We start from the raw sequence: 22,799 nt of genomic DNA, 5'->3' as shown, positions 1-22,799 counted from the left end.
CAATCATGTAGTCTTGCAAAGGACTTGCAAAACGTCCAAAGAAGTAGTAAATCTGCACACTCCTCAGCACCTGGAACTCATGTGGTGTACTTTGTAAAAGTATCTTTTGCGCTCAAAGCCAGCCAAATTTTATTTCTGTATCAAGTCTACAGGCAGCCTCCAGTCACCTTGTCTGTAGCTAGATGTGTCTTTGTTCCGACCCTCGTCTCCATTATTTGGTCAAGTTTATACCCCAGCCCATAGCCATCAACTTTAAGGAGCTCATTGCCATGAAACACCCCTGTAGCCTAAGGCAAATGTAAGCTACTTCAATAAATCAGCCACATGCACCAAAGAAGCAGATGGCCAATATCCAACATCTGCCTTCAGACACAAATTAAAGGAAATTCTTTATGTCACTGTTTTGCAGGAGTCAGAGACAGACGTAGAAACTGGGTACATGAAATAAACCAAGCGAGTACACAGCTAGGAGAGTATCGTAGTCTAGTCCATGAACTCCATCAGAATAGTTTCATTGACATTTCAGGTTGACTCTGCAGCGTGACATCAGGTTGAGTCCCCAAATGTTGAGTCTCGACTTCTCTGCCACAGGTCACTTGGTTTTGTTTCAGCACCCCCTGTGGCCTGCATTGCTGCAGCCATAACACAGTACCTGTACTGCTGGAAGGGCCATATTTGGTCTGAATTGGGACTCAAAAGTAGAAAAGAACAATTCTGATGATCTGTCTGATGATCCTACCATGCTAACTCAGCTAACAACTCCATACAAACAATAACTTGAACTATATTCCGAGTATTAGAAATAAGAGGATTCCGTGTGTACAGTCAGGCTGTTGCAGATCAAAAATCTTTGTTTCATTCTGAAGAACTGTCACATTAAAGATTTATCCCAATCTTACAAAAACAAACACATGCAAATGACTTCCCAGTCATCGCACAAAGAACATCTGTTCCAAATCAGCATTAACATCCAGTGTCAGCAACAACTGGGTCGTCCTAAGATGTGGTTATGAGAGTGTAGACGACAACAGAAACAGACAGCAACAATAATGCAGAAGGCAGTTGAAACGGGGAGAAAGACAAAACAGATGTAGAGGAAGTACAAAAAGAGAAGTGACTCGACAGAAAGATGAAAGCAGTGGGTGAAGAAAACAAAAGGATGAGATGAAGCAGCTCAAGAATGCAGCATGTGTCCTTCTGGTTTTATGAGTCGTCTCTCTTTCTATCACTCTCCCTTTTTCCCTCACCCGATATTTCTCTCTCCTCTTGGTCTCCAGATGCAGGGCATACTGAACATTTTGGGGAGACTCAGCTGTTCTACACATGGGATCAAAGACAGATTGTGTGTGCATTCACTTTCTCGTTCTTGTGTCCCTGTGATTTTAAAAACATTGTGTGCTTATAATGTCGTTTTAGTCTTCAATTCTGTAAAATACTTCAAGACCAGATTTAGAATTCAAGTTTGTATTAAAGAGTACTGTAGGTCAGTTGGTCAACTTTCCCATAAAAGGAACAAATTACCTTAAAAGCTCTCCCAGTTTTTCATATCATTCCATTCCAGGAGTTAGTTTGTGATGAAATGTTGATGTTTACTTTTACTCTTTCCCTCAGTCTGCCTCACATGTTATTAATTACCTATATTTCCAAGAATGCCTATATTCCACAGAGGAAAAAGTTTTATCTTTTTATATTTAGTCCTGGCTTTTTATAGGCTGACAGCAAAACTTTATTCTTATAGATTATAACACATTTTTCATCATGCTCCTCTCCAGCTGTAATTGAAATGTGCCATCCTGTCAAACTATAAACACAAACTATACACATACTACACATCAGTGCCTGATTGTCTGTGGTATATGGGCTGTAAGTCTGTAAACCTATTTAACTAGATTTTTTGGCCACTTAGGGGCACTGCAACAACATGTAGACATAACGGTGAAATATTGTCTGTATTGTCTTAAGTTTCTGTCCAATCTTCAGTTTCTTTTAGCTTTGGTTTGGCCTCCACCAGCTAGTTGCTAACTAGCGTTTTTGCTCACAATAAGAGCAAAAAGCTGTACAGCTGACTGATGGCAATGTGGTCACAGATGATGAAGGGCTCTGTAGAGGGGAACAGTAGACTCCAGTGATAAATCACAACAAGCAAGACAATGCTTTCATCATTTCATCCACCGTAGACATGACAAGATTTTAGTAGTTTAAAAGGCTAGGACAATAAAGTTCACACAATTTGTCAATTTACAAGTTTCTATAAACCCTCTTTAAACCTTGAAATACCTCCAGGAATCTCATACCTACACTCTCTATTTCAGAAGCCCTGATAACATCAGGTCTGGTGATTGGAGATTGAGATTGTGGAGACCCCTCAGGATACCAGTTTAAATCTAAAAAATCCATAAGGGTCCTGACACACTTCACTGCTCTGTTTAAACTAGAGCAAAACAAGGACAAAGACTTGTCTTGACCTGCCCAAAACTAAAGCTCACCTGGTGAAAGAAGAAGAAGAAGAAGAAAAAAAGAGCAACAAGGAAACAATGAGGTGGAATGATGGGGGGTAAATAACAGAGAAACTATGCATGTATATGGTGGAAGGGGAGAGTCAAGGAGGTGAGAAAGGACATACAGGAAGGAAGCGGGAGGAGAAAGTAGAAAAAGAGAAGAGAATAGTCAAAACAGTCCTCTACTCTAAAATTCGACTTTGACCCTTCACTTTTCATCTGGTCTTTGTAGATCTGATGAATTTGTCCATCTGATGTTGCCATCATACACCGTGTGTTTGTTTTGTCTACACACTATGAAAAAAAATCAATGGACTGTGGGGCCTCCTTCGTGTGATAACAAAAAGAGCTCATGTGTGACTTTATTTGTGGATGTTTGCGTGTGCATAGGGGTTACAGGGTTGGCTGAATTGCGAGTGTGTATTTAAAGGCAAAAAGGGGTGTCAAAGCAGCAAAGGAAGTGAGCTCAGAGAGGAAGTTGGCACTGAAATGGAGGAAATAGTATGGAGCTGGCTTTGATTTGTGCTTCCTCTGCTGGCGATTGGAGGAAAGAAAGGTAAAGAGAAGGGAGTGAGATTAAAAAGGTAGGAGAGTAGGAAAGGAAATTAAATGGAAAGATGGGAGGAAGATAAGGATGAAGAGAAGGTTGATGAGTTGGAAAAACAGTTGAAGGAACAGAAGAGATCACTTTAGACAAAATATTGAAAATAAGTAAGACACTTATGGTAAAAACAGTGTGAGGTGGTTAATGTATATAATTACAGGCTTATTACAGGATAACATGGAAGAAGGGGAGTATAACAAGGAGAGAAGACAGGAAGAGAGGAAGGAGATGACAGAAGATGGAAAAGGAAATGTGGTTAGGGTGGTTTCCCATATACTGCAATCATCCCTACTTTGGTGAGAAGCATTTCACTCATCCATCTGGGGTGTGTGTGTTTTGTGCCTTTTTGAATGTGTGTGTGTGTATCCACACACAAATAGAAGTGAGGCTGTTTTTCCTGTATTGAATTGTAGGGTACTGCAGGGGTTGTCCTTAGCCCTGGATCTGAGTGTGTTTACTCAAACACACACACACATATCTTAGAAGCGTTTTTAGATTTTGTTTCCTTTTACATTGTTCTGTTTTCATTTCTCTGTATAGTTTATCATTCTCGTTTAGGCCACTCTAATCTTGCTCTGCTATTCTGAGTTTTCTCATGGTGTTCTTAGTCCCCCACCCTCTAAACAATTTGATTAGATTTCTTCTTTATCTTGGGCCCCACTGACAACTAACACAAAATATAAATATAGTCATCACACTAAAGCACCATTATCAGCCCCTACAGGCTGACATATTTATTACACCAATCAAACCAAAAGACTACAGACTATTTATGCTATTTGGGGGTTTATCCTGCGGTGGATGCCTTTTTAGATTATGACATATTTTGATATGTCACGTATTAGACAAGACCATACAAGTGGAAAGGTTATGGAGTCTCTAAAATGGAAAGTGTTTTTTTTTTCTTGGGAGCATGAATGAACTCAGCGAGTGTCATGAACATGTTCGTACACAGTGACACTACATGGCCATCAGGGTATCACTATACCAATTTCAGTGCAATCTGGAATAAATACCCACATAGTATTCATGTCCAAGTGTTGGACATTTCAGCTGATGGGCATCACTGTGATTTGGCCCTGCTGCGCACACACACACACACACACACACACACACACACACACACACACACACACACACACACACACACACCCTCAAAGTACCAGGCATTGATGGCAGACCATAACCAACAAGTCGTGGGAACTGTTTTCATGGAACATTTCTACCCATTCCTCCCACTGCAAACCAGCTTGCGTGTGTGTGTGCGCGTGTGTGTGTGTGTGTGTGTGTATGTGTCCCAAGTGGTATTTTCCCCTTGGAACACTTTCACACGGAGAGTTCCTCTCATGTGGTAGTTTTTTTTCTTTGTGTGTGTATGTATTTGAGTGTAGCTATACGATGGGCATTTGTACAGATGACCTGAATCCTGAGTACATCTAAAATAAAACAAAACAACTGAAAATTAAAAACATCATTCAAAACAGAACATAAAATGCAATCCTCTCCATCTTTACTGCAGGACTCTGAGATCATGTTCCAACCAGAGTCAGATCAGATGTCTCCAGTTGAACCCAAGGTGAGAGAACACACACACACACACACACATTTCATGTCATTCTGTCATTAAGCAACAAATGATATAGTATTTCAAAACCCTTTTTGTAAATATAAAGGACCAGATCAATATGAAATAATAATTCATTCAGCAGAAGGATTTTGAGGGTCAGCTTTTACAAGAACAAACAATGTACTTGTTTATGTCTGAAAATGTTGTAGTCGCCGCCTCTGGACCTGATTGACACAGGGAAAGGACTGAAAGTCCAGACAGCCACACCTCATCTGGTGAGCCTGGGCAGCGGGAGGCTGAGTGTGGCAATCACTGTGCTGCCACTGAAAGAAGGTAACACACACACACACACATACAGCATAGCAATATATAGTCCATAGGTTAGAATTACCGGGTCACACAGTCACCATTCATCTTCCCTTGCCTTCCCAATGCCCACGATCATGGATGTAATATCTCACAAGTCACGTAAAGCTGTCACTTGTGTGTGAAACCAGACCTTTATCGTCTCCTTCCCTCATTGCTTTGTTTCCCTGACTTTCCCTGCTCTAATTCTCCCGTCTTTTTTGGCCCTCTCTCCGCCCACCCATCGCTTCATTTACATGGTTGCTAGAGAAGTGGGGGAAGAGCGATACTTTGTGTTGGATTGCAATAAAGTCAAGACAGGGAGCCAACATTACTTCCTCTCACAGGACTTCTTCAGAGATAAAACACATAATTACACATGTTACTGCATCCACATCTCTGGTTATTTCTTTTTATTGTCATCGGGGAGAAAAATGAACCCGCTTATGCACAGGCTGAGCACACAGTCAGTCATACAAAAATGAGAACAACGCTGTGCCAACCCAAACAGCTATAAAACAGACATAGATGGCTCATAATACATGGTTTCATGACAGTGTCTACTACAACAGAGAGAAAATACCCACACTGTTAAACAGAAATTCACATTATCCCTTATAGAAGTAACATTTAAATCAGTTTAAAATGTTTTTTTTTTTTCATTCAACAAATTGCATCCTGCAAGTATTGGCACAGTTGGTGGACTTTATGTTCAGACACACATGGGATACTTATGTTGACATAATGGCAGCATGTTCATTGTTATTTATAGTTTGTCCATCATCAGCCATCCACAGGTGTCTTCCACCCCTTATCCCTCAACCACTCACCCCCCCCGATCTCATACACACACACATTTATCAGATCAACAAGTCACAGGCGCCGTAGATTAATTATTATTCCAGCTGCTTGGCCAAGCACATGACAGTGAGGAGATGGAAGCAAAGATAGAGAGATCTACAACCCGATAGACTGAGAGACTCATTAGAATTCAATAGCCTGCAGATAGAAGATAGAATACTAATATAAACTGACTGACGTTAGATTAAAAGCATTAAATTGTTGAGTATCGGTCCTTAGTAGCAAAACACTGGCGGCTCTCACGTACACTTGTAGAGTTAACATGTCCTGTGTGGATCACAAAGCTCTCATTATGCAGGAAGACAGACACGTTTTGTTCAGCCTCCTCTCAGCCATGAGAACAGTGCAGTGACAAATTGTACTGACTTTTAGATGGATGAATTTATTCAGTTTTTAAATGACGCTGCAAGTCAGTATGACAAATTATTATTTATAGCAAGCTATATGTCCACACAAATGCAGATGACAGCTTCTCCTTTAAGGCTACATGATTTTAACCACTTATAAACTTGTTTAAGTGCATGCCATTTAAATTAGTTTTTATCGAAGCAGTAAAGCTGATTAGAGCGGTAAAGTCAGGATTGTTATGTTTTAATATTTTACATTTAATTTTCCTTAGCTCTTCTCTTATTACATTGCTGCACACTTTCACAATCTCCCAGCTTGCTGTGCCCTTCTGAGAGGAATGCCAACAATGTGAACAAACCATTTTAGGAGAACTGAGGATCTATTTTCTCTCCTAAATGTGTCTACTGAGGAAGAATAACCATTTAAGATTGTATACTGAAGTATCCCTTCAAAGTGTGGATCACAGACCACCCACGTGGTTCAGAAAGAAGTTTTACGTCCATGTCGATGCACACAACAGACAGCCAAGATCCATTATAATAGAATATTTTTGTACTTTTTATTTTTCTGATGATCACATGTGTATTGTTTTATGTTCCAGGGGTGACCCGCATAGGCCGAGAAGATGCACCAGTTCCTCAAGATATCACTGTCCAGGGGCCTGGCATCGAGGCAGAGCACTGTCTCATCTTCAATGAAGGTTGATGTCAGTTCACTTTCTACAAAATGAAGTCATGATATCAGCAAGCCTCTGAATTAACACACTTCTCTTATCTTTTAAGAACTAATTAAGTATGTAATAGAATTGTTAATAATTTATAAGGCTTTTAATCTTAGTTTAGTGTAGTCTTAAATCTTAATCTGTAAATCTTATTCTTGTTATAAACTACTGAATCTGCTAAAACCAGCCAATAAAGTGAGACTGACCAGTCTTTTGTCTTGATTTAAGAGGATTCATCTTGATTTGATTCAGCTAGAATCGTTATATTACACTGGCATGATCTTTCATTTGTGTAAATAAAAGTTATGTGTCAAAATAAATATAGGATTAAGTGAACTGTTGAGTTAAATATATTTTAGTACAATGTCAGTGCATGGATGAAAGAAAATGATTTTTGAAGAGATGAAGCCGAGTGATTGATTACAGTCTCGGGGTATGTTTTTGTTCCTCTGTGATACAGCCTGTGTAATTACTACTCTAAGCATTCAGACCAAAGCCATGTAGTAAAGATAGAAATAGCATGACTTTATGTGCATGTTATGATTAAAATGAGGAATGTAGTAGGGAGTCATCTTTCAGCAGGGAAATACTTTTGAGTGAGTGATGATGTAGTAAGTTGTATTAGTGAATACTTTGGACTGGAGGTACACTGATCCCTTACTTTGTCATCATTACCTATAACACAGGAGGGGTGGTGACCCTGGACCCCTGTGATCACCTTTGCAGTCTGGATGGAGTACAGGTCACTGTGCCCACACCACTCACACAGGGTAAGATACACACACACACACACACACACACACACACACACACACACACAAGCTTTGATATATTGCCACCTACTGGTCAATAAAAAAATGGAATGAAAGTTGACTTAATTACAAGGAGGGAGCACATTTTCAGTATTTCATAACTCCTCTGTGTGTGTGTATGTGCTAAAGAGAGAGAGCGTTTAGTTTATGGTTTGGTTAACTTGCATTCCTTTCAGTATGTGTATGAGTCATATGGGTACAGTTAACATTGTGCTGACGTTTTGCAAGGAAACGATGGGATTGACAGTATGTCCGTGTGTGTGTGCGTGCGTGTGTGTATTTCCAAATAAATGTACAGGTCTATGTGTGTGTGCAAGTGTTTCCACATGTTTGTGTATGTGTATTGAATAATGTAGTGCATGTGTGTGCACCTCTGGTTTGGTTTAATTCGTAGTGGTTTGGAAGAGTGAGCTGCTAGTGAGTCACAGCTTCCAGCAACTGCAGAGGATACACTACACATCCAATTCTGTAGAAGAAAACTTGCACATAAACAGAGTAACCTCCCAAATTCTACTGTATTTCTTTCTTATCTATTTGTCCACCCCTGCCCACGTGCCTTTGTCTGCCAGTACATTGATCTCTTGTCTGTGCTCTCTCCTCTTCTCCCAAATTCCCCTTTCCAGTTGCAGAGCTCTCCCAGTTTCACCGATTTTGCCTCCTGTAAGAGTTTCCACTGTTTTCCTTCCATTTTTCTTCCCCCCTCTTATTTTATAGAACATGCAGTGCACTGGTTTTCCTTCTCAGTACGTCAAACCCTTTCTGTGTTTAGCGTCTCTACCTTTTCATTGTGTCCTGTGTGTGTGGCCTGGCCATTTTAGGTTAAATATTGACAGACTTATTTATCTTCCCGCTGTGCCTGACTGATTCAAATATTGACAACGTTTTGGTGTGCCTACGCACACGAGGCCAGGGCATTGTGAAGTAACACGGGTGGAGAAAAGGCTGAAAGACAAAAAAAGGGGTTAAAAAAAGAGTCAAAAGGACATGGTTTGGAAAATTATGGAGAGAGAGAGTGAGAGAGAGTGAGCATCTTTCAGGAATATCCACTGGCCTTAAATGCTCTGGGTTAAGTTAGTCTAACCACACACACAAACACACAAAAACGGAGTTACACATACACACTGTAAGGCGGTCTGGAGATGATTAGCTATGTTTAGGAAGTGATCTGTTCCGTATTTGGGACTTCTAAACCTGACCTGGAATCACATCAGCGTCACTCCTAACTCAGAACCAGAGCAGCTGGAAGTCACTTGTTGAATAGTAACATGTTCATACAGCGCAATAACAGCAACGCTGACAAAGAAAATCATCATGCAGCAATAGCAAGGCAGGCTTTGTTCTTTCTTCTTTCTTCTGCAGACACTATTAAAATCCATCTCTGCACTTCAACACAATGTCCCAGCATTCATACCATTCTAAAGCAAATGCAAATCAAGCTGGTGAACAAAACACAGCTGCTCTAGTAACCTCTCCCTCTCCGTCTGTCTCACATGCACAATCTGCACACATTATGAAAGACAGAGGAGCTGCCACTGGGTTCATGTTGTGTTCAAAATGTTTGCAGATGACAAAACATGCAAAAGAAATAGCCGGGGAGACAATCTCTGACTCAGACTGGGGGCAAAGTATTTACAGATATTTTGTATTTGCTCTTCACTGTTATCTTTCCTTAGAGTCAATTTGTCAATTTTGTCTTCAGGCATACCCACAAATCTCCTTTTCTACTCCTTTCCCATTGTTGGTATTAATTGCTTCTTTAATTAATTAGGTTGTTATTTAAGATATAATAGTACTAGCAGTTTTTAAGTCAGGTTTTGTAGTCCAACTGCTTCTGGGTTAAGGTATCTCAAAGGACAGAAGGAAAATAGGTAGGTAGACAAAGAAAAGCTGAGGGGGCGTCAACCAAATACCTCACTGTCGGGTAGCCTCCGAACCTACCAACTGCATATAGGGGTGTTGGCGTCATACGCGGTTAGATTAGATATGTGTATTAATTACTTACACGTGTTTTTTCTCTCTTCACCGTCGTTTTGAAACACCATTCCGCAGTGGCAGTATGTGTCTTGACAGTATTTAAAATCGTTAGTCCTAGCAAATCCCACTTATCTTATCTCCCCCCCCCTTTTTTTTTATCTTAAGTTGGTACCGTCCCGGAGTCAGACTTGTGGATGGTAAAATCAGAGCAACTTTCTTCCACACGGAGTTCAGAGGAGAGAGGAGGCGTCTTGTTGAGGAGGAGAGCAAACAACAACACAGGGAGCCGGCAGGAGTTTAAATACACATCTTTTTTTTTTTTACTTTTACTTTTCTAGCTTTTTTGACATGATAAACTGTTAAAAGGGAGACACTTCTTGCCGTGATACGTGCTCACTGAATGGGACTCAAAAGGTTTGTAACGGATTTCTGCTTTCTGAAATAGCTTTACTTTATTTAAATACAAGCTTTTCAGCTATATCCTACTTTTTTACCCGAATTCAACAGCCTATGTATTTATTTACGACGCTATACATGTTACATCAGTCGTACTTCATGCTGGACATCATTTTAGCACAATTACTAGATGTGAATGTGTTTGATGAGCTGATGCTCAGATGGCCGACTGACCTTAAACACAGCTTTTGCTCTTTGGACAGGTCGGGTAATGCTCTCGATTTTTTTTGAATGAGTTGTCGCCATTGATCGATGCATTTGTTTATGTGGAGCTGATTTGACATTTAAATGAGCAGAGTATGCTGATTTTTTTAGCAGACAGGATCAACAGCCTGCTGCTCTACAGCTGATGTTATTGATCCCCCTTCTTACTGGCTTCAATAGATAGATAGAAGACTAAGAAAGTGCCATATGTCACTTTAGATCAATGGGCATACTAAAGCACTGAACTTTTTTAACTTTGCCTCTTGAATCAGCATGAATCTGTGCTGCTACCACAGTGCAATCCAAACCACTGAGTGGTGAAAGTTACATTTCTTTGGAGGCGTTCCATCACAACATGTTACCTGTTTTTTTTTGTTTTTTAGCATATTGCTTGCAGATTTTTGAAGTTCACCAAACTCAGCGTGCATGCCTCGGGGGGCCCACACATTAGCTGGCAAGTTCACAGATTGGTGCGAGTTCATGTGACAAAGAGAATTAGCCGGTGGCTGTGAGGACAGGCACAGTGGTCAGGACACTTGACACCTGAAAACAAAAACCTGCCTCATTGTCCTGGATGTTATTGTGTTCACACGTCTTTGTTCTTGCCAAGTCCTCGAGCACGTTTAGGCTTTTATTTAACATTATGAATGAGATAAATAAGAAATATAACATTGTTATCAGTTCACCTGGTGTTTTTTTTTACCATCCTTTCGTTTCTTTCTGATAGTTTGCTAATAGTTTCACAAACGTGGCTTTTGCCCAGGTCTGAAACCACACACTTGAGAGAAGTGGTGTGGGGGGTGGAGAGGCTCGATGGATTGATGCTTTGTGTGTGAGATTTGAGATAGAGCAGAGAGAAGATATCATATCTACTGGAGATATCTGGTCAGGAGCCAGATTATGTATATTAGAGAGTGAGTGAGTGAGTGTGTGTGTGTGTGTGTGTGTGTGTGTGTGTGTGTGACAAAAAGTGTGAGTGACTGAACTAATCTACACAGACTCCCTTGAGAAAGACCAGTCTGTTTTTTTATGATGTTACTGGTGGACCCTTGTGCCCCAGTGAGGGTTAATTTGTGGTTTTGAGGCCAATTTACACTCCCCACTGGGATCGTTGTGTGTGTGTGTGTGTGTGCATTGTTTCATGAATGAGTCAATTTAGTTTAGTACCATGCAGATCAGGGATTAGGGATCAGTGCAACATTTTGAAGGCAGACAGTTTTACAGTCATTGTAGTCATTTTGATGAAAACAAATGGAGAGTCTTTTACTCTGAGTGTTTCTGGAAATGTTTGGATTGTGATTACGTTGCACGTCAAACCTGAATTGGTGACTTTCATCGACATGGGATCCTTGTAATTGGTTTATTTTCATTCGGACCTAACGGTCTCAATTTGGCAATTCCTCCTCTTATGTTAACCAAATAAAGAAAACAGTTTTGAGTTTCCTCTACTATAACATTGCGGTAAGAGCGTAGTTCGGGTTCACTCAGATCTACATGGGAACAGAAATGGGCTCCAGACGCGATACAGCTCCTACATCTGTGTCCTCAAAGCCTCTGAGGTCTGACTTTGTAGATCGCAAACTTTAAATTATCCTATAAATGTATATGCAGACTAATTTCAAGTTGCGTTGTTGTTGGAGAGGGTCTGTCCGTGTGTGTGTGTGTGTGAGCGTATCGGAAAGGAGGGGGGTGCATACTTCGACATGGGAGGCGAACTCAATTTGCTGGCAAACAAGTAAACACGTGAATGAGATTAGATGAGGGTTTTTTTTGGATGGTATGTCTTTTTGTGTGTGTGAAGAGTGGAGCAGGCCTGTGTTAGTGTGCAAGTTATTCAGGACAGCAGACTTAAATTTAGTTTGTGTGCTAGCAGTTAAGATTAGAATTTTTTTTGATGGGACGTGGAAGATGCTGTGTGTTCTCTCGGACCCGTATCACAGATGGATTTTAGGAGTTAAGGTTATGGGAAGGTTACGTCTTTTCTTTACAGCTACAGCTGAGCGAGAGGAAGTTGAATCATCACGTTTTTATGTTTTTAAAATGTAAATTCGTCTAACTTTGTTTTGTTTTCTCTATTATAAACACATACACACACACACACACACACACACACACACACACACACATCTGTTTATGCTGAAGATGAGAAGGAGGAGAGGATTAGTTAGTAGTTATTTGTTAAAGAACCCTGAGAGGAAATTAGAAAACGGGGAGGGTAGGTGGGGGCTGTGAACAAATCAGGGCGACACACTTTACCCACTTTAACTGTGGCACATGGCGAGGCCATTGAGGGGAGGAAATTAGATTTTTACAAGAGCTGACTGCTGGCAAAGTGTGTGTGTGTGTGTTTGCTGTTGTGCTAAATACTGAGAGTTACTGTGAGTCATTAGGCAGACACTGCTACAAGACCATATCCCCCCCACACACAGATACACACAACATTTTGAAGACATGCACACACACACATTACTCATGTCTGGCAAAGAGAAACACATATTATTAGATCTTGCTCACACTACCCATCATGGTGACCTCCGTGTGTGTGTTTCTCACTCCTCTTTACGCACAAGACACACGCCTTTTTGATCTCTCCCTGTCGCGATGCCACAGCTTCACAGTTTGCGCCCGAACTTGCAACATTGTGTTTGAGTTTGAGTTCAAAGTCCAGCTGTGTAGACTAAACATTTCTTACACTGTGTTCATGTGTGTGGTGTTAGCTCCACCTCACAACTGCACTCTGGTCTCCCCCTGTGTTGAGAAATTACAGCTTTGAAGGCAAAAAAAAAAAAACCTCTCTGCAGGCACTCTAAGGCAACGTCTAGACAGATATGACCTCTTTTTAGCTGAACCGCAATCTCCAATTTGGCTATTATCACGACTTTTGTTTGCAAAACTGGAGGTGGAGAGTGAGCAAGAAAGGGGGCAAAAGCGAGATGAGAGCGAGAGAAGGGAAAAGAGAGAAAAACAATTTTGACATTTTTCCATTCAGTCTTTTTCCATTCGCCCTCTCGCTATCCCCCTCAGTGGTTGTGTCTGACTTCAGGTCCAAGGAATCTGATGTAACTGTAATGGAGCTGCTAAGGAGGTGCTTTTTTAGCCTTTTATACACATGTGAACGTGGTGGGGGTTTACTGTAACGCTTATCTGAACCTTCTACCCTCAGGGATGGATGTCAAAGAAATGGAGAGAGCAAAGAGATCGCATGTGTGTGTCAGCAGACAGACAGACAGACAAACAAGAGGGAATCTCTGTTTCAGTCAGTCTTCTTGTGACTTTCTGTCCTCTGTCCACTCCTCAGAAATATGCAGTCAGTGTAGTGTTTTCATTTCTTTCTTTCCTGCATCAGATCCCCCAAGTGTGCGTGTGTCAGCAGCACTGCTGTCTCTCTCCCTTCCCATCTGAGGTATTTGGACAGCTGTGGCTGGTTGTGTGTATTACAGAGGTTGCGACCCTGACATCTTGTTTAATACCTGGCCCTCTCAGCCTAATTGATGGCCAGAGCAAACACTGTGGTCTGGAATGGTCTGACTGTGCACGAGCTTGTGCAAGTGTGTGTCTGGCTGTGAATAAACATCCAAGGCTCATACCAACTTGGAGTCAGGACTGCATCTTCACAAAAAAATGTATGATGTGTGTTTTAATATGCATGTTGTTCTTCTGTCTCTGTACATATTATTTGTATCTTTATTCTTACCTTGAGTATGTTTTGTGTTACCTCTACAGGTTATTCCCTGTGTCTGGGTAAATCCTATTTCTTCCGGTTCAACCATCCCGAGGAGGCCAGCAGAATGAAGAGCATGCTTCCACAAAAGAGCCCTGTGTCTGCTTTAGCCTACAACACAGGTACACACACACACACACACACACACACACACACACAGGCCTGTTAAAGCCCTTCTCTGACCCCTGAACTGCACTTGATCCCTGTCCTTTATTCTTTGTCCCTCCCTTTGCCTTTGTTATGCCACATCACCATCTCCTCTTGCCCCCTCCTCTTCTATTTGCTTTTCACCTATTCTCCGCCTCCATCTGCGTATTCTCCTGATCTAACATCTGTCCCCACAGATGTATTCGCTCCTATCCCCTGGCGGGCATCTCAGGGTGAAATTACAGGTAGACATGACCCAGACAGGTGTGTGAGATTTGGTTGTAGAGTATGTGTGTGTGTCAAAAAGACTGGAGGGTATGGTGGGGTCAGGTATTTCTTTCAGCCCTCTCTTATGTCTTCCCTAAACATATGCTCTCACTGTCACACACATGCTAAAACTTAGATTCGAAACACGCTGGAATGTTTTTGTCGTCTGGTGCCCCACCGTTGCCGCGGTGATACAGCTGGACTCTGCTGTTTCCTTAGTGATTGATCGGGCTGTAGGCAAGGTGTGTCTGTGTGCCATAATCAGTGGAATCCCTGCTCTTTAAACTCTAGACATCAGGAATGCACTCCTATCTCCCCCAGGTCCTCTGATGTTTTCATAGAAATTACTTCAATCTCTCACACACACACACACACACACAAAAACACACTTAGCAAAAACTCGCAGCCAAACACTTTTACCGTTATCCCAGAGATTGCCAAAACTCACACTCACACTGACACGTGCGGCTAAAATGAAGCCTCCCACATGAAGCCCAACGAGCTGGGCATAGAGGAGAATAGTCAGTGTTGATGCAGGCCAGGCCTCTGGTATAAATCTGCCCTTGTATGGACACAAACACCCCGCATGTGTGTGTGTATGTGTGTGCGTTTCTGAATCTTATGATGTCTTTAATTTTCTGCCCCATTTCTTTGCTCCATGTAAGGTTTGACATTTTCTCACACAGGCTTATATCGAGCGATGACGTGCGCCGTTAGGTACTCTAGTTTCTCTTACAATGTAACTCCACTAAACAGCAGTAGGAGCTGAATATTCTCACTAAGGCTTAAATTCTTTTACCACGTGTAATAACAGCATAGCATTTGTGTGTTTCTCTCAGGTGGGCCCATGGTCGTCAGTTGTAGGAAAGCTTTTGTGTGTGGGTGTGTGTGACAGTTAAACACTGGGTGGTCTAAGCTTGAACAGCGTAATAGCTTATTTTCCACATAAAGCCACAGATGAATGAAAAAAAACTGGGCTTGTTTCTAACATATTACTTTCAATGTTTTTACCTGTAGTTTTGATGACAGGGTAATATTTAGGGAGGGTTTTTTTTGTGGGGGGAATTCTACATAGAAAATTGGTCCAATGCTATTAATTCGTGCCAACTTCAGCAGTATTTCAGCAAGTAAAAAATAGTTTTCGCTTTGTTCGTCTTAGTAAGATTTAGCAGGGAGGAAGTAAGAGCTGACAGTGAGTTGAGGTTTGGAAAAAGACCCTCTAACTGCTGAAACCGCTTTAAATAAAAGGCTTTGGGTAAGGGCGAGGGGCCTCTTGAGGGTATTCCAGAATATTTTGTGGTCGTTTTCATTTCCCCAAATCCTACTCTGAGGAACTGAACTCGAGTTAGAGTTAAAGTGTTTGTCTTGGAACTAATAGACGGTTCTGTGCAAGAGTGAATTTGCGTGTGTGTGAGCTGAAGCCTATTCTGGGTGATTCGTTGCCAATTACAGATTGTTTGGGTTGGGTATTTCCTGCCAAGGACCCCATCTATGAATATCTACAGCTTCAGGTACACACACAATCGCTCTCCTTTTCTTTCTCCCTTCTTTTCTGATCCCTTTTCTACAATTTTCCACCAACTGAGCAGGAAGAACATGTGTTGACCATCCATCTCTTTATTTCCCTCCCCCACCTCTATTTGTATATCTACACATTTCATTTATTTTCCATTTTCTCTCGCACATCCAGACTACCTGAAGTTTAGCAGCGACTATAGCCATGCGGTGGTGGGTGGCACCAGCAGTGCTAGAGGCATGCGATCAGCCTCCGAGCTCCGGGACTTGATGGACACCCTGCAGCGCAAGAAGATTGCCCTAGAGAACAGCCTGAGAGCCAACGGGAATGCCAACCCTTCCTACTTCAGCGTGACACAGGTCAGCCATCATTTAGTTCCACCTAAGGGATTTATTATCATGTTCCAACAGGTCTTGTAGTGTCTGTATGTTTAGCCTTGATGTTTGTCTTGGGCTAAACAGGACTAACCGGGGTTTACTTATTATCTACAAGATCAAACATGACTAACCAGGGGCTTACCTGTTATCCTCGGCTCCTACAATGTTCAACCGGCAACACAGGATTTACTTTAGTCCTGTTTCTGTCACAAAGCTGACATTAAAGTCGCACCATTATCTTTTGTATATTTGTGTTTTTCTATCCATCTCTGTCATATTTTTATGCATTAGATATCGCAATCTAATAACATTTATATTTGTAATATATTTTCTTCCATTCTGTGTCTCAGAGTCCTCCAACCACACCCATCACAAGTCCTACCACATCTTCATCAGCCTATCAGGAACAAGCAAGGCGTTTCTATGGCTCAGATCGTCCGCCCATGTCTTTGAAATCTGCGCCCCCTCTTTCCCCTGGACGGCGATCTGACCCTTCCTCTTCTCTGACCTCCCGCACTTCAAACAGTCGCAGCCAGGACAACTTCGGCGTAACCGATAGCCGGCGGCTGCACAACTCAGGCTCCTCGACTTTACTGTCCACGTGGAATGGCGGAGGCTCCTCCATTTCTGTTGATGGTAGCAACAACTTCCTCCTCACTCTTCCTCCCCCCTCATCCTCATCCCGCACTCCATCGTCAGGAGGGGCGGCGAGCATGCCATCGAGCCCCCGTCTTGGCCGCCGTAGCTATGGCAACCAAGAGCCATCACCCAGCAGTCGAACCAGGAAATACTCAGCCGGCTCCTTGAGTGGGATGATGGCAGGAGGGCACAGCCGTTCGCTTCCACGCCTCTGCCCCTCTCCATCTCCCCGTGACAATGGTGCCCTAACTTTGTCAACGCTGCCCCCACGAAGATCTGATGTTGCTGGGGGTTACAAATTTAGCAAAGACCATTACAACAACAGCCAGAATGCCAGTTCAGACCTCAACCACAACTATAGTAACTCCAGCCAGCTTTCCTCCAACAGGAATCAAACCCAGAACCAAACTCAGGGGGAAGGTGTTGTGTCTATCTCCCTCTCCACCCCAAAAAACTTGCCCTCCAACACCTCCTCCATCCCTTCCACAACCACCCCACCAGACGTGACCATCCCATCCAGGGCGGGGGGCTCCTCTTCTCCACGCGTGGCCAAAAAACTCAGCCTGACCTCCACTAGCTCTGTGGGTTCCATCAGCTCCACAAGTTCCAGCCCTCCAGAGCTGGAACGGCTGGCCAGCCGTGGGGTCTCACCAGGAGTGGAGCTGTATTTGGGGGAGAGGGAGAGGCGTGGGGTAGGCCTAGAACTCACTGGTTCCCAGGGGCTTGGACTTGGGGAAAGGAGGTCTTCATTTGGGAAAGCAGGGCTGGAACCTGGGATAGGGCTGGGCGAGAGGAGGCAGTCATTTGGAAAGGCGGGAGTGACCCCACCAGGTGGGTTTAGGGAAAGAAGGGGGAGTATCAGCTCACTGAGTGGGAAAGAGGAATTGACCGACTACCACCATCGCCAAAAAGAGGAGAGACTCCGTGAGCAGGAGGTGGAGAGACTGGTGAGTTTGAGGATCAAATGACACTGTACAGATGTGTAGATGTAAACTGTTAACCAATACACCACATGACGAAGTCTGTTTAAGCTTACAGACATATGTGAGCTTAACAAAGACACATAACAAATGGTGGTATGAATTTAGGAATACCTCCCTTCATACTAACCTCCTCCTTGTCCTCTCAAACATGCTCTCCCAGGGAGCTTAACACACACACACACATACAGAGAAAGTGAGGTTCACCATTACACAGATGCCTCTGGCAGTTAGCCCATACTAACAGGACTATTCTTAACCCCCGCGCTTGGATTGTGTGTGTTTGTGTATGTGTGGTGCGTGTTTATGTCAGTCATCTGGAGGTCCGCCCAGTGTGGTTCGGACCACTGAAAGAGCCACAGAAACACATCAGTCAGATGTGGGTTAGGGAAACCAAGAAGATTAGAGAGCAGAGTTATAGTGCAGCAGGTGGATAAACATACAGATGCTCAACATATAATGACAACTGGACTCCGAATCCCACAATCCTTCTCTCTTTATGTTTTTCTCTTTCACACAGTCGTATTCTGCAAAGTGAATTGGTGGCGTAACTGTGTGAAATAGTTTCTGGATGATGTACAAACCAAACCGTTTCTCAAGCTTCACAGTGGCTTTCAGCCAGCCCCCAGATATTTCAGATTGTAGTTTCATTTGCAGGATGGAACATTGTGGACCTGCCTCTTCTGCCCGGATATCTACATGGAACCTTAATTTAACCCCAGCAATGCTGCATTTCATGTGGTTTGATTTACAACCAGTTCATTTTAGATTTGCTCAGTGAAACAGTGATTTGAGTTTTTTTTAATTAACTGTCAAAATGTTTTTTTAATTTTGTTTTATTTTTCTTAGATATGCTCTGAGTATTCATAAACATGCTTTTAGCCAGGCACTGTAGTATCCGGTGCTGAAGCTCAGGAAAGCTTTGTCTTGACTGTGTCTGCCCTCTAGTGGCCATACACTGAATGTACATTCTGTCTGAGCTAAGTTGTTATTAAGATCTGTGCATAAACAGCCATTTAGAGATATTACCAGCAACACAAGGAGGAGAAACACAAAAACAATAGGCTACAAGATTATGTTAGTGTCTTTAGGATTTACAGCTTACATGTGGTGAAGTTTGGTTAAAGTTAGGTTATTATATTATGATCAGTCTATATTTACACAGTAGCATTTAGCAGTGTAGCTCGTCTTGTTATGTAAATAATTTGAAATTGCAGAATTCAGACCAAAATGGTTGCAAATAATAAGAGAGAAATGAGACGTAATGATTATAGAGTGTATAGAGTAATCAGAATACTTTCATTCCAGTGCTCTATTTGTCCTCTCTTTCATATTTCCCTGCTTTTTTCTTCACTTTCTATTTCCTCACACTCTCTTCCACTGTTTTCTTGACTTTGGTTTTGTCTCCGTCCTTCTCTCTTTCTGTCTCTCTAGTTGACAGCTGATTACTATAAGGGCTCCACAGAGGCTTGTGTCCATTAGAATAGAACAAGGTGACAAACTGACACAGTTTGTTTTGTCTCAGCCCCGTGGTTCACATTACAACCTATAAATGGGGTGTGTGTGTGTTTGTTTGTGTGCATTCACGCACACTGTATATTCAAAATGTTATTCCACTGATACATTTTTACTTATTAGGTGTATATATATATATTGTCAGCAGAGGTTCATAGTCCAAACTTCACCTGGTTCAGATTCCTTCCTATAGCACAATTCCCTAGAAAGTGTCTTGTTTCCTTAGTGGCAGTACACACAGACACATTCCTGTGTTTGGAGTCATGGCCTGTTCTCGTGCACACTTCCGATGATACTTGACAGCTGTCCACCTCCTTATTAGCTAAGTCTCTCTCTCACACACATACACACACACACCTCTCTTCCACGTTTTTCCTAACCTCTCCATCTCTAATATTACTTACATGGGCTCGCTGGTGTCCCTGCCTCTCCCCCCTCAGAGAAGTTACTGCAGAACCTACAAGGGGTATTTTTATTCTCCGCAGCCTCCGTAGGACCCCATATAGCTGTGTTCGGGCAGCCAGAACTGTGGAAAGGGGAACTCTTGCCCCAGGGTATCCCAGTGAGAGGAAATATTCTTTCTAGAGTTTACTAATGAAATACTAAACCTGAGTATGTGACTGACATACAAGAAGGGCTGGTACTGAGTGTCTTTTGGACTAAACAAGGACGTTTTAACTAAAGGGATTGACTTCTGCCATGCTTCCCCAGGTAACCTGAGCGTCGGACACTTGATTTTATGATGGAAAGAAATAATTCTTGTTGAGTTGGTGTGACAGTTTCTCTACGCATTTATTTTCACCTATTGGAAAACTCGTGCATATATCCATATGCATATAACAAATAGAAATCTAAATTAAATGTAGGTATGGTCTGAAATAACTGTTTGTCATCTGTTTGATATTGCACTTAGTAATATTGTATAATCTGTGATATATAGCTGTGTAACTGTGTTTGAGTGGCAGTAGATCGACTGTGTTAACTTAAATTCAGACCTATTAACTGCACTGTTTAGACAACATTATGAAGAATGTGAAGAATGTAACTCAGTTGTGTGTCTTTTATGTGTGTGCTCATCTCAGGAGCGACAGCGGCTGGAGACCATCTTGTCTCTGTGTTCAGAGCTGGGCCGGGCTGAAAGAGACGGAGGTGGCGCAGCTACGAGTTCCACTTCGGCTGTATCGGACCTCCAAAAGATCAACCAGGAGCTCGAAAAGCTTCAACTAAACGACGACGATGACGACACACCGTCTGTCTTTTCGGACTCTTCGGCTGTTAACGGAACAATGGGGAATGGACACATGGCATCCCCTGGATCAGAAAATGGTTACTACGATGACGATCTCCAGGTACGACGGAGGCGCAGCAGTGGTCACAGAGAGAACAGGGCAGAATCACCCGCTGTCAGTCTGCGAAGCTTCGCCCCCTCACCTTCTCCACGCACACAGAGGAACAATGAGGTACCAGAGACAGGACTTTACACATTAATACGTACACACGGAGCACATCACATCTTTTGTGTCCTTTTTTTAAAAGCACACAGAGGTTCAAAACATTCATGTACACAGAATTCTGTTTATTTAATAAGAACGTAGAGTGTAGTGTAGCCCGCCTCATTCTGTGGTTAAGCAGCCATGTATAAAGAACTACAGTAGAGTCTCTTTGAACATTGATGACAGGAAGTTACCGTCTTTCTGTTTGTTGGGTTGCCACTGTGCTTTGATATACTGCATTATCCTAGATACATGCGCTGTATCTGTATACTATGCATATATTATATATGCCTACTTTGAGTGGGTCAACGTTAAATGTTTAGTCAGGGACAGACACATCTCCTGTATGAAACAAGTGCAAAACTGTTCAAGTAGCACCCTTTGACTTCTGTCAGTTCCTTAAAAGATTAATCAGTGTGTTTATGCTCCATGTTATATCTGGAAAACATAAGAGTGACATGGATCACTCCTCTTAATACTTGGAGGATATCGACATACGCCTCCTTCACATGTACAGATGGGAGATACAGTTACAGCACATTGATTAGATTAGAGCAGGCTAAGTGTTACCATTCAGAATTGACAGCTGGTGTTTGCTTCTGTGCTTGTGTCACTTTTTGTTGCTGTAAAAGAACAGAAATGAACACACATGCAAATATTATTTAAAGCAGCAAATCAATTTAGAGTGATTTTTCCACAAACAAGTAATGGACAGGAGTCCCCAATAAAAGCTTAAGCTACATCTTAACAATGGATCAGTCTGTGACTCTTATCGGCAATGTTGTTGTCAGGCTGTAGAAGATGCAGCCCACCACCGCGGACAGGAAGTGAGGCCTTCGGAGGAGGAAGTGAGGCGCGTGGAAGAGGAGAGGATCCAGGTGCTGAACAACATGGAGGAGCTTGAACAAAAGATCAAAGAGCTGGACAACCAAGTGGATGAATCTGCCCGAGAGGTAAAGAAAAGAAGAAAATGTTCATAGTTGATTTTCATGCAATTCATAGTTGATAATATCCATGTCTAGAGAAACCCTGATTTAAAAAGAAATGAAGAACTCTACCTCAGAATCTCTTCAAACTTAGTTATTGGTATGTATTTATCGCAGGTGGAGGTTGAGCGAGCGCTGGTGGATGCTGAGATGGAGTCAGAGGTAGCTGCTCTCCAGCAGGAAAAAGATGCTCTGGAAGCACTCCACACCAAGATGGCTGACCTAGAGACCAAGTCCCAGCAGGAAAAAGAAAAGGTATTTAACAGGCTACACCTCATTGTAAAACAATGAGAGTGAGAGGGGAAACTTCTGAGAGAGAGACCAAGAGCCTCTTAACACACCAGTCTGTTTAAAGATGAGAGGACAGTTGAAATGCAGAGAGCGTTATTTAACAGACAAAAAGATCTGATGATCCTCCTTTTGCAAATTATTATTTAAATGGTTTCCTTTCTCGATGAGCTGGTAAGTGATATCACACAGAGAGAAACATACTGTTTTAAAACCCTTCTTATCGTATCGTCTTGAACATGGCTTTTATTCCAAGGCGTATCTGTGCACGTGGTGTTGAATATACATACACTGCTCGGAGACTCTCATAAATGTAGGGGTCATGTGACTAACTGGTAGGTGTTAATCCTTCCCATGCTGTCTCTGGTCCAAATATATATCTGCTAATACTGTCCAGGGTATAGCGGTCACCAAGGGATCCTATCTTACACACACTCCTGCATTGGTGTGGGTAAGCAACTGTGTGTGTGTGTGTATGTG

The 22,799-nt window shown here is 42.3% G+C and overlaps 1 protein-coding gene across 5 annotated transcripts in view; it reads left to right on the top strand.

Moving 5' to 3' along the window:
* phldb2b (pleckstrin homology-like domain, family B, member 2b) overlaps positions 1–22,799 on the top strand; it is a 37,703-nt gene that overhangs the window by 3,278 nt on the left and 11,626 nt on the right. For 4 of the 5 annotated variants that reach the window (XM_027274147.1, XM_027274148.1, XM_027274146.1 and 1 more), the window contains exons 2-11: positions 4,622–4,678; positions 4,879–5,002; positions 6,825–6,923; positions 7,631–7,714; positions 14,114–14,233; positions 16,216–16,400; positions 16,769–18,004; positions 20,635–21,012; positions 21,837–21,998; positions 22,149–22,286. In XM_027274147.1, coding sequence (XP_027129948.1) covers positions 4,622–4,678; positions 4,879–5,002; positions 6,825–6,923; positions 7,631–7,714; positions 14,114–14,233; positions 16,216–16,400; positions 16,769–18,004; positions 20,635–21,012; positions 21,837–21,998; positions 22,149–22,286 — 2,583 coding nt within the window. Of the gene's footprint in view, positions 1–4,621; positions 4,679–4,878; positions 5,003–6,824; positions 6,924–7,630; positions 7,715–9,941; positions 10,145–14,113; positions 14,234–16,215; positions 16,401–16,768; positions 18,005–20,634; positions 21,013–21,836; positions 21,999–22,148; positions 22,287–22,799 lie in introns of those variants that run through there. The other variant, XM_027274149.1, reaches the window with a different exon arrangement.

The sequence above is a fragment of the Larimichthys crocea genome, chromosome XXIII (assembly GCF_000972845.2).
Source record: "Larimichthys crocea isolate SSNF chromosome XXIII, L_crocea_2.0, whole genome shotgun sequence".
Classification (NCBI taxonomy): Eukaryota; Metazoa; Chordata; class Actinopteri; family Sciaenidae; genus Larimichthys; species Larimichthys crocea.
The sequence above is the reverse complement of the archived record's forward strand: the minus strand, read 5'-3'. Positions and strand labels throughout refer to the sequence as shown.